Source organism: Phacochoerus africanus, chromosome 2, assembly GCF_016906955.1.
Source record: "Phacochoerus africanus isolate WHEZ1 chromosome 2, ROS_Pafr_v1, whole genome shotgun sequence".
In the NCBI taxonomy this organism is placed as follows: Eukaryota; Metazoa; Chordata; class Mammalia; order Artiodactyla; family Suidae; genus Phacochoerus; species Phacochoerus africanus.
The window spans coordinates 255,106,407-255,125,194 of NC_062545.1; the positions used below are offsets into that span (position 1 = coordinate 255,106,407).

Genomic DNA, 18,788 nt, shown 5'->3' on the forward strand with positions numbered 1-18,788 from the left:
AAAATTCTCACCCCGGTTCCCAGGTAAAGGTTAGGACTAAGACTTGCTTTTTTAGCTGACATTATGGCTTATGGAAACAAATACATGGCTCTTTTTATTGTATTGTTTTTTTGTTTGTTTGTTTGTTTGTTTTTGCTTTTTTAGGGCCACACCTGCGGCATATGGAAGTTCCCAGGCTAGGGGTCAAATCGGAGCTGCTGCTGCTGGCCTACACCAGAGCCACAGCAACGCCGGATTCCTGACCCACTGAGTGAGACCAGGGATCAAACCCGTATCCTCATCAATACTAGTCTGGTTCGTTTCCACTGCACCACAACAGAAACTCCACAAATGTATGATTCTCATTGCTCCTTTCTTGTGAAATTATGTCTTTGGAAAACCCATTTGGCAAGAACAGTTTGGCCTCTTTCCTATACTCAGGTCATTTCCTAGAAATGAAAAAGATGGCCTATACTATACTCCTATTCGTAGATTTGAAGGTTCAGTTAAAAATAAAACAAACAAAAGTCCTGGAGTCCTCTTGTGGCACCCCAGGTTAAGGATTCTGCATTATCACTGTAGCAGCTCAGGTCACTGCTGTGGCTTGGGTTTGGCCCAGGAACTTTCACATGTCGTGGGTGTGGCCAAAAAAAAAAAAAAATCCTGATGTAGGAAAGTGAACTAACCTTTTTAAATTGCCTTTATCAGTGAGTACTACTGTAGTTGAATGCTACTGCAGTATTAGCTGCGTAGTTGAAGAACTACAAGTGGAATATATAAGCTATATGGTACTAAGCTATTAAAAACTGAATATGAGTCCATTGGAGTAATGTCTATAAGTGTCTCAGGAATAGATGCCCTAAAAGAAAACCGTTTTTCAAAGGAAAGATTCTATTCACTGTTGAATGTGCCTACATTTATTAACGGCTATTTTTAAATAAAAATATATATTGTCCCCAATTAAGGGCCTCCTATTGCAACACCAAATGAAAGACCTGACTTTGACCTTTGGACCAAAAAAGGGTGTCAGATTTTTGGCCTTCTATGAAAGGCATAAGTTATAAAAGAGAAACTCAGAGTGAAATATTTCCATTTAAATTTGTTTTGTTTTTTTGTCTGGTGACACTCATTTCATTCATAGAAGGTAAGTATAGATTGTTTTCTCAGGGAAGCCTGAAAAGCATCCTCAGGGAGGGAGTAGGAGAAAGTCCAAAGAACTGACCTATTTGGAGGATTCTGCAAGGATCTGGTGCTCTTTCCTGATCCCTGGTGCCCAGGGCTATGTGGTCTGTGACTTGTATTTTAGTGATTTAGAGAAACAAGGTTGGAAGACAGAGAAGCGAGGAGGCAGATCCTTATATTTCTAAGTTTTAATTAAATATATAATCTCTAGTATTATATGTGTTTGTGTCATGTTAAATCTTTATAGAAACTCAGTAATGTTCAATTGTATTTCTGAACAGTTGATCTTTCCTGTACCCAGTTCACTTTATTCATTAACTCGGATGCCCTATAGACCTTTGAGCTTACAACCCTGGTTAAGTAAAATAATTCATGTGAAAGTAGTAACTAGTAAGTGCAATGCCTAGCACACAGTAAGTTTCCAATAAACTTAACTATCTTATTAGGCTCAAAGTATTAGTATCTAAGCGTGGCGCTAAGAGTTTTCGGTATACCGTATAAGATAGGGTATGTCGCTGTGAGAAATGTACCTGATTAGGATTAGTAATGCTGAGGGCCAGACGAACAAAGTGCAGGTGGAGAGGTTTTGTCTCATAGATCAAAAGAGAAGCTCATGTTTATAATGTAAATTAAATGAACCCTCTCCTTTGAGTATGAAATATGATCTTACTGCTTGGAGTAGGCTGTTTCCTATTGATGCTTTGAGGTACAGCTTCACTGTGGATTGAATATTAGCTGTGCGATTGTTGGCCCCTCCCCACCTCACCCCCATAAGAGCAAAGTGCCTTCGGAATGGAAAAACAATATGTACAAAAACTCTTCGGTGGTATTGATTATATTTGGTTTATATTTTTAGCCATGGTGTCAGCAGCTTGGTGTGGGCTCTCAGTTCCCAGACCAGGGATTGAACCCAGGCTGCAGTGGTAAAAGCGCTGAGTCCTAACCACTAGACCACCTAGAACTCGCAGGTTGTTGAAGTTACTGAATGTGAAATAAAACTAAAAACTGTAAAACTATTAAGCTACAATACATGATTAAAATATATGTTATAGCTTAATAATGAAACATTAAAAAATAATGGAACTGAGTCTTTTTTTTTTTCCTTTTTTGGCTGCCCTGCAGCATATAGAGTTCCCGGGCCAGGGGGCCAGGGATCAGATCCTAGCTGCAGTTGTGACCTACGACACAGCTGTGGAAACACAAGATCCTTTAACCCACTGTGCTGGACTGAGGATTGAACCTGCATTCCAGTGCTGCAGAAACGCTGCTGTCACTGTTGTGCCATAACGGAAACTCCTTTTTTTCTTTCTTTTTTTTTTAATTTGGTTGCACCTGTGGCACTTGGGAACTCTGTGGACCTGAGCCTTTTGTAAAATAAATTACCTACCATTTTGAATAGGTTTTAAAAATATATAAAAACTAAATATTGCTCCCAAAGGCATATTATACTAGATATCAGTATAAATTAAATCTGGCAATGCATTGGGAGTTAAGTTATTAAATTACAGTTCCAGTGTGTGGTAGGAATACCACACCTACTAAGACGAAAAAACAAGAAAACGTAATACTAATAATTGCAGGGTTTTTTTCATGCTTAAGATATGCGTTGTTGTATCATATTTTTCACCTCATTTGAATCCCTTGGTCAATCTTCGATGGTAGCAAATATTACCTACAATGACAAATGAGAAAACCAAGTGTTAGGATACTGTATATTTTGCCCAACATCACAGAGTGAAGGGCAGAGGAAGGCTTGAACCTAGGCCTGTCTGACTTGGAAGGATGTGTAGTTGAGGATAGCCTTAGTTAGATTTAGGGCCAAGGATTGGATTACTTTCATCAAGCAGATCATATTGTCAGGCCATTAAGCAAAGCTTTAAAGGGTGAATATGAGTTGCTTTTCCTATCTTTAATCCAGAAACGTGAAAAAAACAAAACAAAAAGATACGATGTAGATTACTGAGCAAGTTTAGTTTCTCTGCAGAAGTAGTTTAAAATATAACTTAGAAAAGTGATGAAGCTGTTAGAAGGCTATTAACTTGACTGGTGTTTTCTTTTGCTTTCAGATCCAAAGCATGTATTCCTTATTTGAAAAAGAGTCGAATTGCCCATATCCTCAATCTCAGCCCACCCCTGAACCTAAACCCACTGTGGTTCAAACAGCACTGTGGTAGGTGCAGGATGAGGGGGTGGCTTGTTTCATCAGTTTCTTTTGTATTAAATCAGTGTATCTGTGGTGTAATTACAGTTTGTACATAGCATTCAACGTTAAATTTTCTATGCAGAACCTATAGCATTTTGGAAAGTAGGTTATAAATCTTCTATTTGTAATTTTTAAAGTCAAGATACAATTTACATTAAAGAAAATGTACAGATTGTTATGCATCTGTTTAATGAGTTTTGACAAATGTATACACTTGCATAACCAATATTCGGATGAAGATATGAATATCCAACATCCTAGAAAGCTCCCTCAAGTCCCGGTGGGTATGTTTTATTATATGTAACTTACTCTTCAATAAAGTTGGTTAAAACTACCCATGAAATACATTACCTTTTATAGAAAATTAATGATTTAAGGTGAGTATGCTAAGTAACAAGATTTATGTATAGGTGCCTCCTTTTTAAAAATTTTTTTTAGTTTTTTGCTTTTTAGGCAAATAAATCTCATTTTCCTGGAAGGGCAATAATGTTGGGAGATCACTTCTGGTGCTAGCAGGCATAAAAAAAGAGCCACTCTACACACTCTAGAAGAGAGTTTTTTTTTTTTTTGTATTGTCTTTTCAGGGCCACACCCGGGCATGTGGAGGTTCCCAGGCTAGGGGTCTAATCGGAGCTACAACTGCCGGCCTACACCACAGCCACAGCAATGCAGGACCTGAGCCTCGTCTTCGACCTATGCCACAGCTCACGGTAACCGCCAACACTGGATCCTTAACCCACTGAACGAGGCCAGGGATCGAACTTGCAACCTCATGATTCCTAGTCAGATTCATTTCTGCTGTGCCACGATGGGAACTCCATAGGTGCCTCCTTTGAAATAATTGTATCAGTTACTTAGTCCTTATTTCAACATAATTCAATCAAATAAGGAAAGGAAGGCAGTTGAAGTAGAAACCCTTAGGACAAGATTAAAACAAGTCCTGTGTTAATTGAATTTGCAACTTTTCATGTTTTACTAGCAGCAGTTTTCCTTTAAATGACCACTTTTATTTTTTAAAAAAGAAAAGTTAGCAGATGTAAGCTATTATACATGGTCCTACTGTGTAGCACAGAGAACTATATTCACTGTCCTCTGATAAACCATAATGGAAAAGAATATTTTTAAAAAAAGTATGTGTGTTTGTGTGTATGTAACTGAATCACTTTGCCATTCAGCAGAAATTAACACATTGTAAATCAACTGTACTTCAATTAGAAAATTTAAAAAGAAAAGAAAAAATATGAAGAAACAATAAAATAATTATTCCGGTAATGTTAAGAAAATGAAAGTTTACTATTGTCTCTTTTCTTTTAATCGAGTATTAGGATAGAATATGTAAAACTAATTCATCCTTGATATATATAAAACTATTTCCATAAAACTACAGTTATTTCTATAAAACTGTCCTTTTAAAAATAGTACATTAGAAGTATGTTTTGCATTATTATATTATTAACTAACTCTGAAAAATGTATCAAGGAGGAAATAGTAATAGGAATAAATTGGTAGTTTATACTCACAAATTCGTTTGTTTCTTAATTAAATTCTTGGTTTCTTTCAGCTTACACCATTGCTAAGTATGGTATGTCTATGTGTGTGCTCGGGATGGCGGAAGAGTTTAAAGGAGAAATTGCAGTCAATGCATTGTGGCCGAAAACCGGTGTGTACTTATAATCCATTTAGTGGATTCTTATTTATTGTCTTTGACACTCTCGAGATGCATTTTGTGGGTGGGTTGGGGTGAGAGTGAGTATACTGTCAAAGATAGCTTCGGTCTGTCTGTTGGGAGACTGGTTCAACCTTTTGTTGTACAGAGAAGGCTCTTTTCAGTCAGTCTTCTAGTTTTGACTTGATCTACGTGACTACGTCATTGCTATTCTAGAAACACTCAACACCGGAACACTTGAAGAGTCTCATTGAAGCCAACAGGAAGCCATCCGCACTTCCTCAATCTTTTCTCCATCCTTGTCTTTGGTATCTTACAGGATACTGCACGGTCTTTTCGTTCTCTCCTCACATATCCCAGCAATCGTTTCTTTACTTTCTTGTTTTCTTTCTATTTTGTCTTTTTCCTTTATGAAAAGCTGATTTTTCTCTACTTCCACATGAGTTCTGAGTTCAGAGTGCCTAGATCCTCATCCCCTTCAGGTGACAGAATAACCTGCTAATGGCTGGGCTTTGTATGCAGCTTTAGAGTTAAATATATGATGGAAGCGGATGGCTTGCAGCCCAGGGAATGTGTTGTATAAACATGAGGAAGAGCCAGTGGAAATGACAGAAAGGGAACACCTGTCCTTCCTATGGGTTCTTGTTCTCCGTGTATGTATAAGCACAGCTTAAAGGAGGGAAAAGAAAAGACAAACTATTTTTACCATATGTTTTTTCGTATATCTAATAGATAATGCCTGTGCAAACTTTAACTTCTTTCATCTTAAATCTAAATGACAATCCTAACCCAGAAAAGTATGATAAAGAGAAAACATAGTGGGAATCACTTTTTCACTTCGCTTTTATTTTATTTTATTTTTTTTTGTCTTTTTGCTATTTCTTGGGCCGCCCCTGCGGCATATGGAGGTTTCCAGGCTAGGGGTTGAATCGGAGCCATTGCCACCGGCCTACGCCAGAGCCACAGCAATGTGGGATCCAAGCCTCGTCTGCAACCTACACCACAGCTCACGGCAACGCCGGATCGTTAACCCACTGAGCAAGGGCAGGGACCAAACCCGCAACCTCATGGTTCCTAGTCGGATTCGTTAACCACTGCACCACGACGGGAACGCCTCTCTTCGCTTTTAAAAATTTAACAGAACCTCTTTGCCATTGGCATCAGAACTCAAACGTGTAAAGGAGTGTGGCCCCTTTCCAAGGAAACACCTTAGAGATCAATCCTGGTGTGTCTCCTCATACAGTGCCTGACATTCAGTGGTCGCTTAGATATTTATTGAATGAATGATAATTTGGGATTCCTTTGAAAGTATTATCATACTCTTCATTATATTCCTTGAAACATACAGGTATCAGATTAGAATATTTTCACTTATTTAAGGGCAGAGGGGGTTTCTGAGAAGGTGACTGTGGGAACTTATGTCCTTGCTGTCCCCTCATTCCCACTACCAGCAAACTCTCCTAAGTGGAGCAGCTGTTGGGGTGGCAGGCAGGCAGGACTTGGAAGGAATGAGCAGGGCATTGATTCTGTAAGAGAAGTAACTGAGAAGCTTTGAAGGAGGTTGTCTCCTTCTGAGCCAGAGGACAGATGGGGCCAATAGCGAGCATTGGAGAGAGAATTAATACTTAGAAGTTCCTGGAGAGAGCTGGCCCCATGCAGATCTGAGGACCCCAACAGGGTGATGCAACAGGTGAAATAAGTGTGTCCTCCCCTGGAAGCTGGGACAGCAAGGAGACCAGGGAGAATTCTCCTTTAGGCCTCCAAGTGTATTCAGTAACTGGTATTACCTACCCATGAGGTAGCCACCCCTGCTCTTGCCCAAACTGGCAGGGTTGGTGGCACTTAAATTATCTAAAGGTGAATAGAACACTGAGGAGATAAAAAGCGCAGTGCAGCTGAGGGGATCCAATACCCAGACCAGAAAGAAAAAATAAAACACACAGGATGGCAGCTTTCATTGAAATAACACTGCTGAAGAAAACAGAAGACACCTTAACTAAATGCATGCAGTAATTACTCAAGAGATTGAATTATTACATGAAAAATGCTTTCTGGAACTACACAGAGGTGGTGTTTTAAATTAAAAAAAAAATGAAGGATTGAGTGGTCACTGTTAATACCTGGATAATGAAGTTTAAGTCCAAGAGATAACTCAAAACACAGAGCAAAACGAATAGAGACTTAGGGGACTTCCAATGCAAATATCAGGAGTCCCGAAGGAGAGAAAAGAGAAAATAGAGGAATTCCCATTATGGCTCAGCGGAAACGAACCCGACTAGTATCCACGAGGATGTGGCTTCCATCCTGGCCCCTCTCAGTGGGTTAAGATTCTGGCACTGTTGTGAACTGTGATATAGGTCGCAGACACGGCTTGGATCCTCTGTTGCCATGGCTATGGTGTAGGCTGGCAGCTGCAGCTCCAATTTGCCCTCTAGCCTAGGATCCTCCATATGCCACGAGTGTGGCCCTAAAACAAAACAAAACAGAAAGAAAAGAAAAGAAAAAATTCCCTTGAGCTGAAGAAAGACTTCAGGGAGTGGATTAAAAGGTTTACCAAGTTTAAGGCTGAATTTATGGGTGGTGGAGGGTAGGGGAGCGGGGATGACACTTGGGAGAAACTCAAAATTTCAAAGATAAAAAGAAAGTCTTAAGCAGCTTTCAGGCAGGGAATTCCCTGGTGGCTCAGTGGATTAAGGACCCAGCATTGCCACTTGGTGGCTCAGGTCCCTGCTGTGGCATGGATTCCATCCCTGGCCCCAGAATTGCCACATGCCTCAGGCATGGCCAAAACAAACACACAAACAAAAAACCACTTTCACTTGAAATACATATGTTCCTTTTAAAGGAGAGGAACCAGATTGTAGACTGTTTGTCTACTACAAACCAGAAAGCAGTGGAATAACACCTATAGCTTACAAGTAGGAGAGGACCTAGTCAAGGTTAACATTTATTTGACATAGTGAAGACATGCAAGGATATCACAGTTTAAAATTTTCTAGAAGGGTTCTTAACCAGATAGCAAACCAATTGGAGCAGAGACTTCTCAAGATAGAGGTAAATGAAGAGAGGAAATAATGGCAAGCAAATAACTCCATATTATACATGGTTAAGTATAAATGGGTTATGATGGCATGACTGGGCATGTGAAATATGGGTACCAAGTAAGAACTCTTGATATAGAAGAGACACTGTTAGAGGAAACTTTAAGATTCATCTCTAACCAAAAGCACTAAGCTCCCTTTTCAAAATCTAGAAATTGGAAAAAGATAGATGGAAGTAATTAAATTCTCAAAGGGCTCATATGAGCAATGGGAAGGCTGGGGAAGGAGTAGCATTCTAACAGTCTTATTTGGGGGCAGCCATAATTCTATATAGTAAATTTTAAAAAAATTGTATTTTCTGTTTGGCAGCAGGGTATAGAAACGCTTTTGGATATTAAAATTAAAGGCTACTACCTTTCTAAATTTTCTTATTCTAATAATTTATCTATAGAGTCTTTAGGATTTTCTTTGTAGGTGATTATGTAAATAACTTTTTTTTTTTTTGGTCTTTTGTCCTTTTGGGGCTGCACCTGCGGCATATGGAGGTTCCTAGGCTACAGGTCTAATCGGAGGCATAGCCACCGGCCTACACCACAGCCACAGCAAGGCGGGATCCCAGCCGCGTCTGGGACCTACACCATAGCTCACGGCAACGCTGGATCCTTAACCCACTGAGCAAGGCCAGGGATTGAACCCACAACCTCATGGTTCCTAGTCAGATTCATTAACCACTGTGCCACGATGGGAACTCTGTAAATAACATTTATTTCTTCCTTTCCAATTATTTTACCCTTGGTTTCTTTTTTTCTTGCTTTAGTATGCTCTCCTTCTCCTCCTCTATCCTCCAGCAGTAGATTTCTCTTGATTTTTTTTTTTTTTTTTTTGGAGAGCCCAGCAAGTCTTTAAAAAAATCTTTGTTGTTTATTTACAGTTTTATTGTAATTACAAAAAAAAAATCTTTTTTTTTCCTTTTTGGTCTTTTTAGGGCCACACCTGTAGAATAGGGTGTTTCCCAGGCTAGGGGTTGAATTGGAGCTGTACCTACCATCCTATGCCACAGCCACGGCAATGCCAGATCCTTAACCCATTGAGTGAGGCCAGGGATCGAACCTGCATCCTCATGGATGCTAGTCAAATTCATTTCCTGCTGAGCCATGATGGGAACTCCTTTATCCATCCATTTCTTATTAAATTAGCTAATACTTTTAGAACAGTGTTGAATAGCAATAATAAAAGAGGGCATATTTCTTGGCAATAATGGGATTGCTTTTGTTTATCATTAAATATATTGTTTCTTCCCTTTTTTTAAACTTTAGTTTTTTCATCCTTTCTGCTGCATGATGCTGCATTAGTATTAAATGTGATAATTAAAGCACTAAGGTCTTACTTGATTTGTTGGAAATGTTTTTGTCCATTAAGTGTATTTGGCAAGTTGGTAACTCCCATCCTGAACTACCGTAAAATCAATGTGTAAGCTCTGTTACGCTTATTAGAGTTAAGGCATTAGTTTTTCATCAGATCTCAGTCAAACTTGGAACTATTAGAGAATTAAAAAGAAATCAACACATGGTTTTTGCTTTTAGTGTTTTAAAATTTTTGTTTGGGCAAATAAATCATGTAAACTCAATGCAATCAGTGAAGTAGTCTACTTAGGTAATCTGAGGACATGTGTACTCTTGATTGTAAAGTTTAAACAGTCCCCTCAAAAACTCAGTCTGCATCTTTTCTTTCTTTTTTTTTTTTTTTTTTTTGCCATTTTCTTGGGCTGCTCCCGCGGCATATGGAGGTTCCCAGGCTAGGGGTTGAATCAGAGCTGTAGCCACCGGCCTACGCCAGAGCCATAGCCGTGCAGGATCTGAGCCGCATCTGCGACCTACACCATAGCTCACGGCAACGCCAGATCCTTAGCCCACTGAGCAAGGCCAGGGATCGAACCCACAACCTCGTGGTTCTTAGTTGGATTCGTTAACCACTGCACCACGATGGGAACTCCAGGAGAAGAGATTTTCTAATAGGCAATTGAAATGAGACCGAAAGAGGAAGTTGGAGTTAGCAAGAAGGAGGACTGGGTAGGCAAGGCTTTCTTGGCAGAGGAACAACAAAGGCTCAGTATGGGAGAACTCTGGTGGAAGTCCAAGGAATTTGACATGGTGTATCTCTGATGGGGTGTGGGTTTTTTTATTTCCCTCTGCGCAACTTCAAGTAGTTCTTATTGACCTGTATGTTGGGTAGGTGTGAGGTTGTGGGGGAGATGGATGAACTTAGCCCAGAGTCTTGATTGCCAGGTGTAGGAGTTTGACCTTTAAGCTGTATTCAGTAGAGAGCCACGTTAGAATTTTAGAAGCAGGAGAGCAATAATAAGCAGAGGGTAAAAGAGGAGCGGTGTGTTGTTGATAGGGTTTAGGAAGTTTAATTTCACCTCTGAATATAGGATGAATTTAAGATTGTGGAAAGAGGAGGCAGGAAATTTATTTATTTATTTATATATTTTTTGTCTTTTTGCTATTTCTTTGGGCCACTCCCGTGGCATATGGAGGTTCCCAGGCTAGGGGTCCAATCGGAGCTGTAGCCAATGGCCTACACCAGAGCCACAGCAACGCGGGATCCGAGCCATGTCTGCAACCTACACCACTGCTCACGGCAACGCCGGATCGTTAACCCACTGAGCAAGGGCAGGGACCGAACCCGCAACCTCATGGTTCCTAGTCGGATTCGTTAACCACTGTGCCACGACGGGAACTCCATGGAAATTTAGCTAGTAATATTGCATCATTCATGAGGGAGGTGACAAAAATGGATTTGAGAGGGTGTCCAGCATCCTGGCTATTTGTGAGGCCTCTATTTAAAAAATATCTCTCAGAGTTCCCGTCGTGGCGCAGTGGAAACGAATCTGACTAGGAACCATGAGGTTTCAGGTTCGATCCCTGGCCTCGCTCAGTGGTTAAGGATCCAGCGTTGCCATGAGCGGTGGTGTAGGTTGCAGACACGACTTGGATCCTGCATTGCTGTGGCTGTGGCGTAAGCTGACAGCTCTAGCTCTGATTAGACCCCTAGCCTGGGAACCTCCATATGCCCGGGTGTGGCCCTGAAAAGACAAAAGACAAAAAACAAAAACGAAAAAAACCCTCTCTTCTAGAGTGTGTAGAGTGGCTCTCTTTTTATGCCTGCTAGCACCAGAAGTGATCTCCCAACATCATTGCCCTTCTAGGAAGATGAGATTTATTGCAGTTAACAGAATGAGTACAGTAGGACATATATTATCCAACAATCAAGACTGTATCCTGGTCCACTGTTTGTCCTCTCAGGTTGGTGTTCTTTTCTACGTGACATTATCCAGGGCTACATTCTTCCTTCTGGGTCTAGAAGTTTCACCCGGTGAATTCAGCACATCCAGAAAAGGGACCAGAGAGCAGGCTTTTAGCAGTATCACCCCATGAGGATCTTGGGTGCCCAACTACCTCGCCTTCAGAAGTGTGATTTTCTTTTCCGGAGAGATCCATTTCATAGTTTCTGCTCAAGTGGAGGATGGGGAGGGGAGGAGGGATGAGGGCTGCTGTTGAAAATGCCTGCTGCCTCTTGCCTCTGGATAGGTCAGAACAAGTGTGGGAGAAGAGGAAAGTCACATTTGGATAGATTTCTCGTGAGCTGGGGTGCGGCGTCTGGAAGTGGCAGCTAGTGATCTTGGTAATGACAACTGAGAGGGAGGTAACAAAAGTATCAGAACAGCTGATACAGGCCTCTGTCCCCTGGACCACATTATAAATAGTCTTGGGAACTCAGCTAACCAGGGAGGTCAAGGTGACAAGGCAGCAGCTGGCCTCTCTGGTCCTAGAAACCAAAACTGGTTCTCCTGTTTTTCAAAGGACCTGCATACCAACTACGATAAACAGTAGTTTATGCCGTAGTTCATTGATTCTGAGGTGCCCATGTTTTTATGTAGTTGATGATGTATTATAGTTTACTTGGCAGGTGTTCTTTCCTCAGTGGTACACTTTATAATCAATAGTATCTTTGGCTCAGTGAGTACATAACGAGAGTATACATGCATGCCTGACCCGAGCTGTGTTTGTGACCTACACCACAGCTCATGGCAACGCCAGATCCTTAAACCACTGAGCAAGGCCAGGGATCGAACCCGCAACCTCCTGGTTCTTAGTAGGATTCGTTTCTACTGTGCCACGACAGGAACTCCAGAAAAATAAATTTCTTAAAGCACATTTCCAAATTTCCAATAAAACAAGGTGGAATCCCTATACCCCCACCCCAAAAGAATACATGTGTGTGCTTGGTGAGGGCTGGTAGGTGTTCTTAAAGAGGCAAAAGCGAGACATGTTTCTCTCCTGTCTCCCCAAAGAAGGAGCTAAAGGCAGTTCTGACGGTTCAAGCCTGACATGCACTCCGTATGTTAATGTCAGAGATCTGCAGTTGATACTAAGACTTACGTGTGTATTGGGTATGTTTGTGTTGGGTATGTGTGTGTTGTGTATACATACACAACATGTACATATTTATATGACATTCTTTTTTGTTTGTTTTTGGCCTCACCTGTGGCATGTGGAAATTCCTAGGCTAGGGATTGAACCTGTGCTGCTGCAGTGACAATGTCAGATCCTTAACTCACAGCACCACAAGGGAACTCCATATTCTAGAATTTCTAAGAATTTACATGCCATTCATATAGTCTATAGTAAGAGTGGAGTGTATATGTACGCATTTAGTCTCATTGACCATGGACTCAGAACAAGAGGGGTTCAGTAAGTAAAATGCGTTTAGTCTCATTGTAGATTATATTGAAATAGTTACAGAAAAATTCTATAGTGCGGTGATAGCCGAGCGTTAAAAATATTGGTTAACAAAGTATGACCCATTAGTCACGTGGTAGCTAAGAGCCTGGCCCTGGAGTCAAGCTGCCAGGTGTTTGAATTCTAGCTCCCATAACCTTGGAGAAGTTACTTACCCCCTCTGTGCCTGGGTGCCATCATCTGTAAGACGGGGATGATAACAGTATCTACCTAATGGAATTCATTCAGATAATATATATAAAGTATATGGCAGCATGCCCAGCACAAGCCATACTTAGTAAATGTTAGCTGCTCTTTTTTATTAATAAGGTGCCACTTCAGGAGTGAGTCCAGAGCTATTGGTTTGAAGAAATTATTCCCAGTAAAGGAATTTTAGTTATATCAAGGGGAAGTATCTTCTAATTCAGTGCTTTCAAGAAATTACCCAAGTTAAGGTGTACTCTTTGGTTTCTTTATGTTGTGTTTTTTTTTTTTTTTTTTTTTTTTGCTTTTTAGGGCCACACCTGCGGCATATGGAGGTTCCCAGGCTAGGGGTCTAATCGGAGCTACAACTGCTGGCGTACACCATGGCCACAGTAATGCCAGATCCGAACCACATCTGTGACCTACACCACAGCTCACGGCAACACTGGATTCTTAACCCACTGAGTGAGGCCAGGGATCGAACCCACAACCTCATGGTTCCTAGGCGGATTAGTTTCTGCTTCGCCACGATGGGAACTCCTAACATGTACTCTTTGAAAGAGGAGTGTATGCTAGGGTGTAATTGCCATGAAAGTAGGGACTTATTGTCTATTTTGCATACTCCTTTGTCCCCAGCATCTCCCAATAGTGCCAGGCCTTTTTTTTTGTAAGGCTCAAAGACTTTGTTGGAAAGAGTGAAAAAGGGTCAGTAGTTTTTAAAAGCTACAGATTTTGGAAGTTTCTGCTGTGGCACAGCAGGTTAGGATCTGATGTTGTCTCTGTGGCAGCACAGGTTTGATCCCCAGCCTGGTGCAGCGGGTTAAGGATCAAGTGTTGCCGCAGCACCAATCTGATCCCTGGCCTAGGAACTCCATGTGTCTCAGGGCAGCCAAAAAAGAAAAAAAAAATTACTATTAAAGGTAGAGGTTCACGTTATTGCGTAAAAAAATAGAATTTAAAAAATAAGTGTAAAAATAGTGAAAATTATATGCAAATATTAATAGTAATTGCCTTTGGGCAGGGGGATTATAGTTAATTAAAAATACTTCCTTTTGTTTCTCTTTATTTTCTAGTGTTTCATAAATAGTATCTGAACTTAAAAGGGATCCACAAATCCAACCAGTATTGAGTGTTTATGGTATATTCGTCGTTGTTTTAGGCACCAGGGTTACAGTGATGAACAAGAAAAACAATATATACTCTAGTAGAGGGGAAAGAGAAAATAAGCTTAGGAAAGGAGCTCCATATTTTTTTTCTTTTTAAGTCTGCACCTGCGGCATATGGAAGTTCCCAGGATAGAGGCTGAATCAATGCTGCTGCTGCGACCTACGCCACAGGCACAGCAACACGGGATCTGAGCAGCATCTGGGACCAACGCCACACCTTACGGCAGTGCTGGTTCCTTTCCCCACTGATCGAGGCCAGGGATCAAAGCCTCATGGACACTGTGTCAGGTTCTTAACCTGCTGAACCACAGTGGGAACTCCTGGAGCTCCATATTTCAGAGATGGGGAACTGAGGCCAAAGACGTTAAAGTGGCTTGCCAAAAGTCATGGCATAGTTTTCATAAATGTGTCACTCACCTGATTTATAGCTCAGTGTTCTTGGTATTAGAACTCACTGGCTCTTTTTTTTCTTTTTCTTTCCTTTTTTTTTTTTTTTTTGGTCTTTTTTAGGGCTGCACTCGTGGCATATGGAGGTTCCCAGGCTAGGGGTCGAATCGGAGCTGTAGCTACTGACCTACACCACAGCCATAGCAACACCGGATCCTTAACTCACCGAGTGAGGCCAGGGATCGAGCCTGTGTCCTCATGGATACTAGTCAGATCTGTTACTGCTGAGCCATGAGGGGAACTCCCTGGCTTTCTTGTCTCTCAAGAATGGTGTGCAAATTCTTAAGTATTCTTAATCAGAAATCGAATCGAACTTTGCTCTGAGTCTCATGAAGGAGTTCTGTACAAGGCAGAGTTGTGTAGAGTAAGAAACATGTGTTTTCTACCCACTTATGTCAATAAAGCATTTGCAAAACCCTTAGGCACCTGGTTTCATCATCTGAGATGTAAAGAGATTAGCTGTCTTGCTTGTTACTCCCATAGTCCTGTTGTTTGATTTGGAATTACACATACGCATGTTTGTTTTCTCTACAGCCATACACACTGCTGCTATGGATATGCTGGGAGGATCTGGTATTGAAAGCCAATGTAGGAAAGTTGATATCATTGCCGATGCTGCATATTGCATTTTCAAAAAGCCAAAAAGCTTTACTGGCAACTTTATTATTGATGAAAATATTTTAAAAGAAGAAGGAATAACAAATTTCGATGTCTATGCTGTTACACCAGGTAATGCTCATAGTTTTCAAAAGTAGTGATGTGTTTCTCCACGTTTTCTGCAGTGGACATTACATTTGTCTTTGTGTGTTTCTGTGATTATAAAATTAATGTGCTCTTTTAAAAGCTATTCTCTGAATGAAGGGGAAAACTCCAGACCAAGACAGTTTGAAAAAAGAGATACGGGAAAAATAGAAGTGAATTGAAGTATTTTTAAGGGATATACAGATGGAGAAGGTCACATTAGCTTCTAGCCATTTCCAAATCTTGAAACCAAAAATGAAAGTTTCTAAAGTTGGTCTTAAGATCACACGGCAGAGGCTGTATTCAAGGATATAGGAATGTAGTGAGTTTTGTTTTTTTTTGTTTTTGTTTTTGTTTTTATAAAAACTCTTTGAGATTATGAACTCTTTCCAAATGTTTGTCTCTCAAGTGTGGTCCCTGAGAGTAGCTTCATGATGTCTGGTGAAGGTGAATGACAGGATCTGCCCCACATACAAGGGTGTGACTTGAGAAGTTCTCAGAAGGCCCCCTATTCAAAAATAATTCTTCCTGCTGTAATTGTCGGTGATGATGGTGATGATAATGCATTTTTACTTTATGTATAAAATATAATGTATACTATAGAATAGACAGTACAGTCCCAAATGGGAGTTCTGTTTATTTGTGCCAAAGTATATTTTAAATATTATCAGTTTGAGCTTTCCTAGATGGCAGAAACCACATATTTATATTTGTATCACTCCTGTCTCTTCAGTTTGAACTGCATTGAATTAAGTAGCGCTTTACAGTTTTACAAAACACTTGTATACAGTATCGATTTAACCTTCCTAGCAGTCCTGTGAAGGCAGCAGTATTGTCTAGTGGTTAGGAATACCAGTTTGTTGGGGACAACGCAGTTCAGGCTCCCGCTTAGCTGCTTCCTAGCTGGGTGGCCTTAGGCATGTCACCTGCTTTCTCTGAGCCTCACTTTCCTTATTGATGAAAATAAGGAAATGATAACTTCCACACAGAATTTTTGTAAGAACCGAATACAATAATGTATGTAATATGCTTGGCACAGTGCCCGGCATATGGTATAATCATAGTGTTCAGGAGGTAATATCTAAAGAGATGAAGCCTTTGCCTCAAAGCAGTCAGCTAGGAAGTGGCAGAACCTGAACCAGATCCAGGTCTCCTGGGTCCTGGTACAGTGTAATTAACTTTAGGTTTTAGAGACACAATGTCATTTTGCACAAAATTTTAAATTCAATTTAAATTAAAAATCCCATCAAGTTTTGAGAAGTTAATATGATTAGTGTTAGGATATACCAAAGACCAGTGTATTCGTGCCCTCCAGGTTTTTTTTTTTTTTTTTTTTTGATCTTCTGGGAGGGAAAGACAGACACACATTGACAGAGATGGAAAACCAGTTCTTCTTAATGAGAAACCCCCCTCTCTTGGGGGACCAGGAAAGAAAGGAGTCCTGAGCATTTTGGAGGGATGTTAGACAGAAGGCTTGGAAGGATATTTGAGAAGGGGCAAAGACTGTTGGGAGAACAGTTAAGGGCTTCTCATAATAGGTGACTCTTTGGTTGGATCTTAAAGGTGAAATTGTCATAGGGGAGGAGGATAACTGGATTACAGGAAAAGTATTTTAGTGTAATAGAGTTCAAATAGTTTCATAGTTCTAATGGTCTTTTCCATAGCACCAGAATGATCAATAAAATAAAAACATAATAGGGAGTTCCCATTGTGGCTCAGTGATAACAAATCTGACTAGTATCCATGAGAATGCAGGTTTGATCCCTGGCCTTGCTCAGAGGTTTGAGGATCTGGCATTGCCATGAGCTGTGGTGTAGGTCGAAGACATGGCTCAGACCCCACGTTGCTGTGGCTGTGGCGCAGGCCAGCAGTTATTGCTCCAATTTGACCCCTAGCCTGGGAACACCCATGTACCATAGGTGAGGCCCTAAGAAGCAAAAAAATAAAAGAAAATAAAAATTAAAAAAGTGAAAACATATAGATATAGTGTTTATTAAAACAGGTGTTAAAATCTTAATATGTTGAAATTGTTACATTAACCTGATTACTTTGGGGCTCAATTTTTCAGGCCATCCTTTGTTACCAGATTTCTTCTTAGATGAACAGCCAGAGACAATTATCAAGAAAATGGAGTCACATGGTAAGATGTAGACCATATTTTTCGTAGAAAAATAAAGTTACTAACTTATGTCTTTCTTCATTGTAGAATTGGATGTTTCTGCCTTTTGCTTTTAAGTCATTTTGTAATTCTAACTAGATAGATAATGTCTTAGTTAATTCTAGCAAAGAAGGTTTTTTCCTTCTACCAGTTAGAAGTTTTTGTTATATTCTTTTCATTTGATTTTTTTTTAAAGTTGTCTTTAAAAAACACCTTTTTAAAGCTTTTATTTCTTTTCCTTGGCACTGTTTTTAGGTATTTCATGTGGATATTTTATTTTGAGGAAAAATGTGTCATGTCAAACATCGTTCTCAGAGTTTGTGCTATATGACTACTTTATGGGAGAAATTAACTTCAAAGAAGGCTTGGGTTGTACTTTGTTTTTGTAATGTGGAAACAATAGCTCCCTTGAGTTGGTCCAGAGTTTACATTTTAATCTTTTTGTTCTGGCACTGTGCCACTAGCTTACTGAAAGAGGTCAGGAGAAACTCTTTAACAAAGACCTATGAGGATAATTTCTCTCCTGGTGTATTAATAAGAATAGCGAGGCCCTCACCTTATTTTTATATTTTAGACTCTGAATCTCCTCCGTGATCTTAGATTTTATAGATTGCAGATAGGAAGTTTAGGAAAACATTTCTTCTTTACCTTTAGCAAACCTGTAGGACCTTACCACAATACATTTTGTGCCAAACTTTATTTCTAGCTTAATCTTAATCTTTTATATCTTTATCTTTTCTTTTGTCCAATTTTTTTGAGATAATTTCAAAAAATTACTTAAGTAATAAAAAAGGCACCTTTTCTTTTGTATTATAGAAAATTTGAAAAATACAGAAAGGAAAATACTTACTCATAATCTCACCACCCAGAGATACCTCTTTTTTTAAAATTTAAATATTAAAAAATTTTAGGGAGTTCCCATCGTGGCTCAGTAGAAATGAATCTGACTAGTATCCATGAGGATGCAGGTTCAATCCCTGGACTTACTCAATGATTGGGTTAAGTATCTGGTGTTGCTGTGAGCTGTAGTGTTGGTCACAGATGTGGCTCGGATACCGCATTGCTGTGGCTGTGGTGTAGGCCGGCAGCTGTAGCTCTGATTCAACTCTGATTCAACCCCTAGCCTGGGACCTTCCATATGCCATGGGTGCTTAGAAATTTGATTTGGTTGCCACATGAATATATCAGAGTATTACAGCAAGGCCATCAATCTTTTCCTG

General features: G+C 40.1%; 1 protein-coding gene across 1 annotated transcript in view; it reads left to right on the forward strand.

Moving 5' to 3' along the window:
* The window catches only part of HSDL2 (hydroxysteroid dehydrogenase like 2), a 65,271-nt gene that overhangs the window by 20,085 nt on the left and 26,398 nt on the right, over positions 1 to 18,788 (forward strand). The window contains exons 5-8 of the mRNA XM_047768166.1: positions 3,228 to 3,331; positions 4,926 to 5,024; positions 15,204 to 15,398; positions 17,479 to 17,550. Coding sequence (XP_047624122.1) covers positions 3,228 to 3,331; positions 4,926 to 5,024; positions 15,204 to 15,398; positions 17,479 to 17,550 — 470 coding nt within the window. The remainder of the gene's footprint in view (positions 1 to 3,227; positions 3,332 to 4,925; positions 5,025 to 15,203; positions 15,399 to 17,478; positions 17,551 to 18,788) is intronic.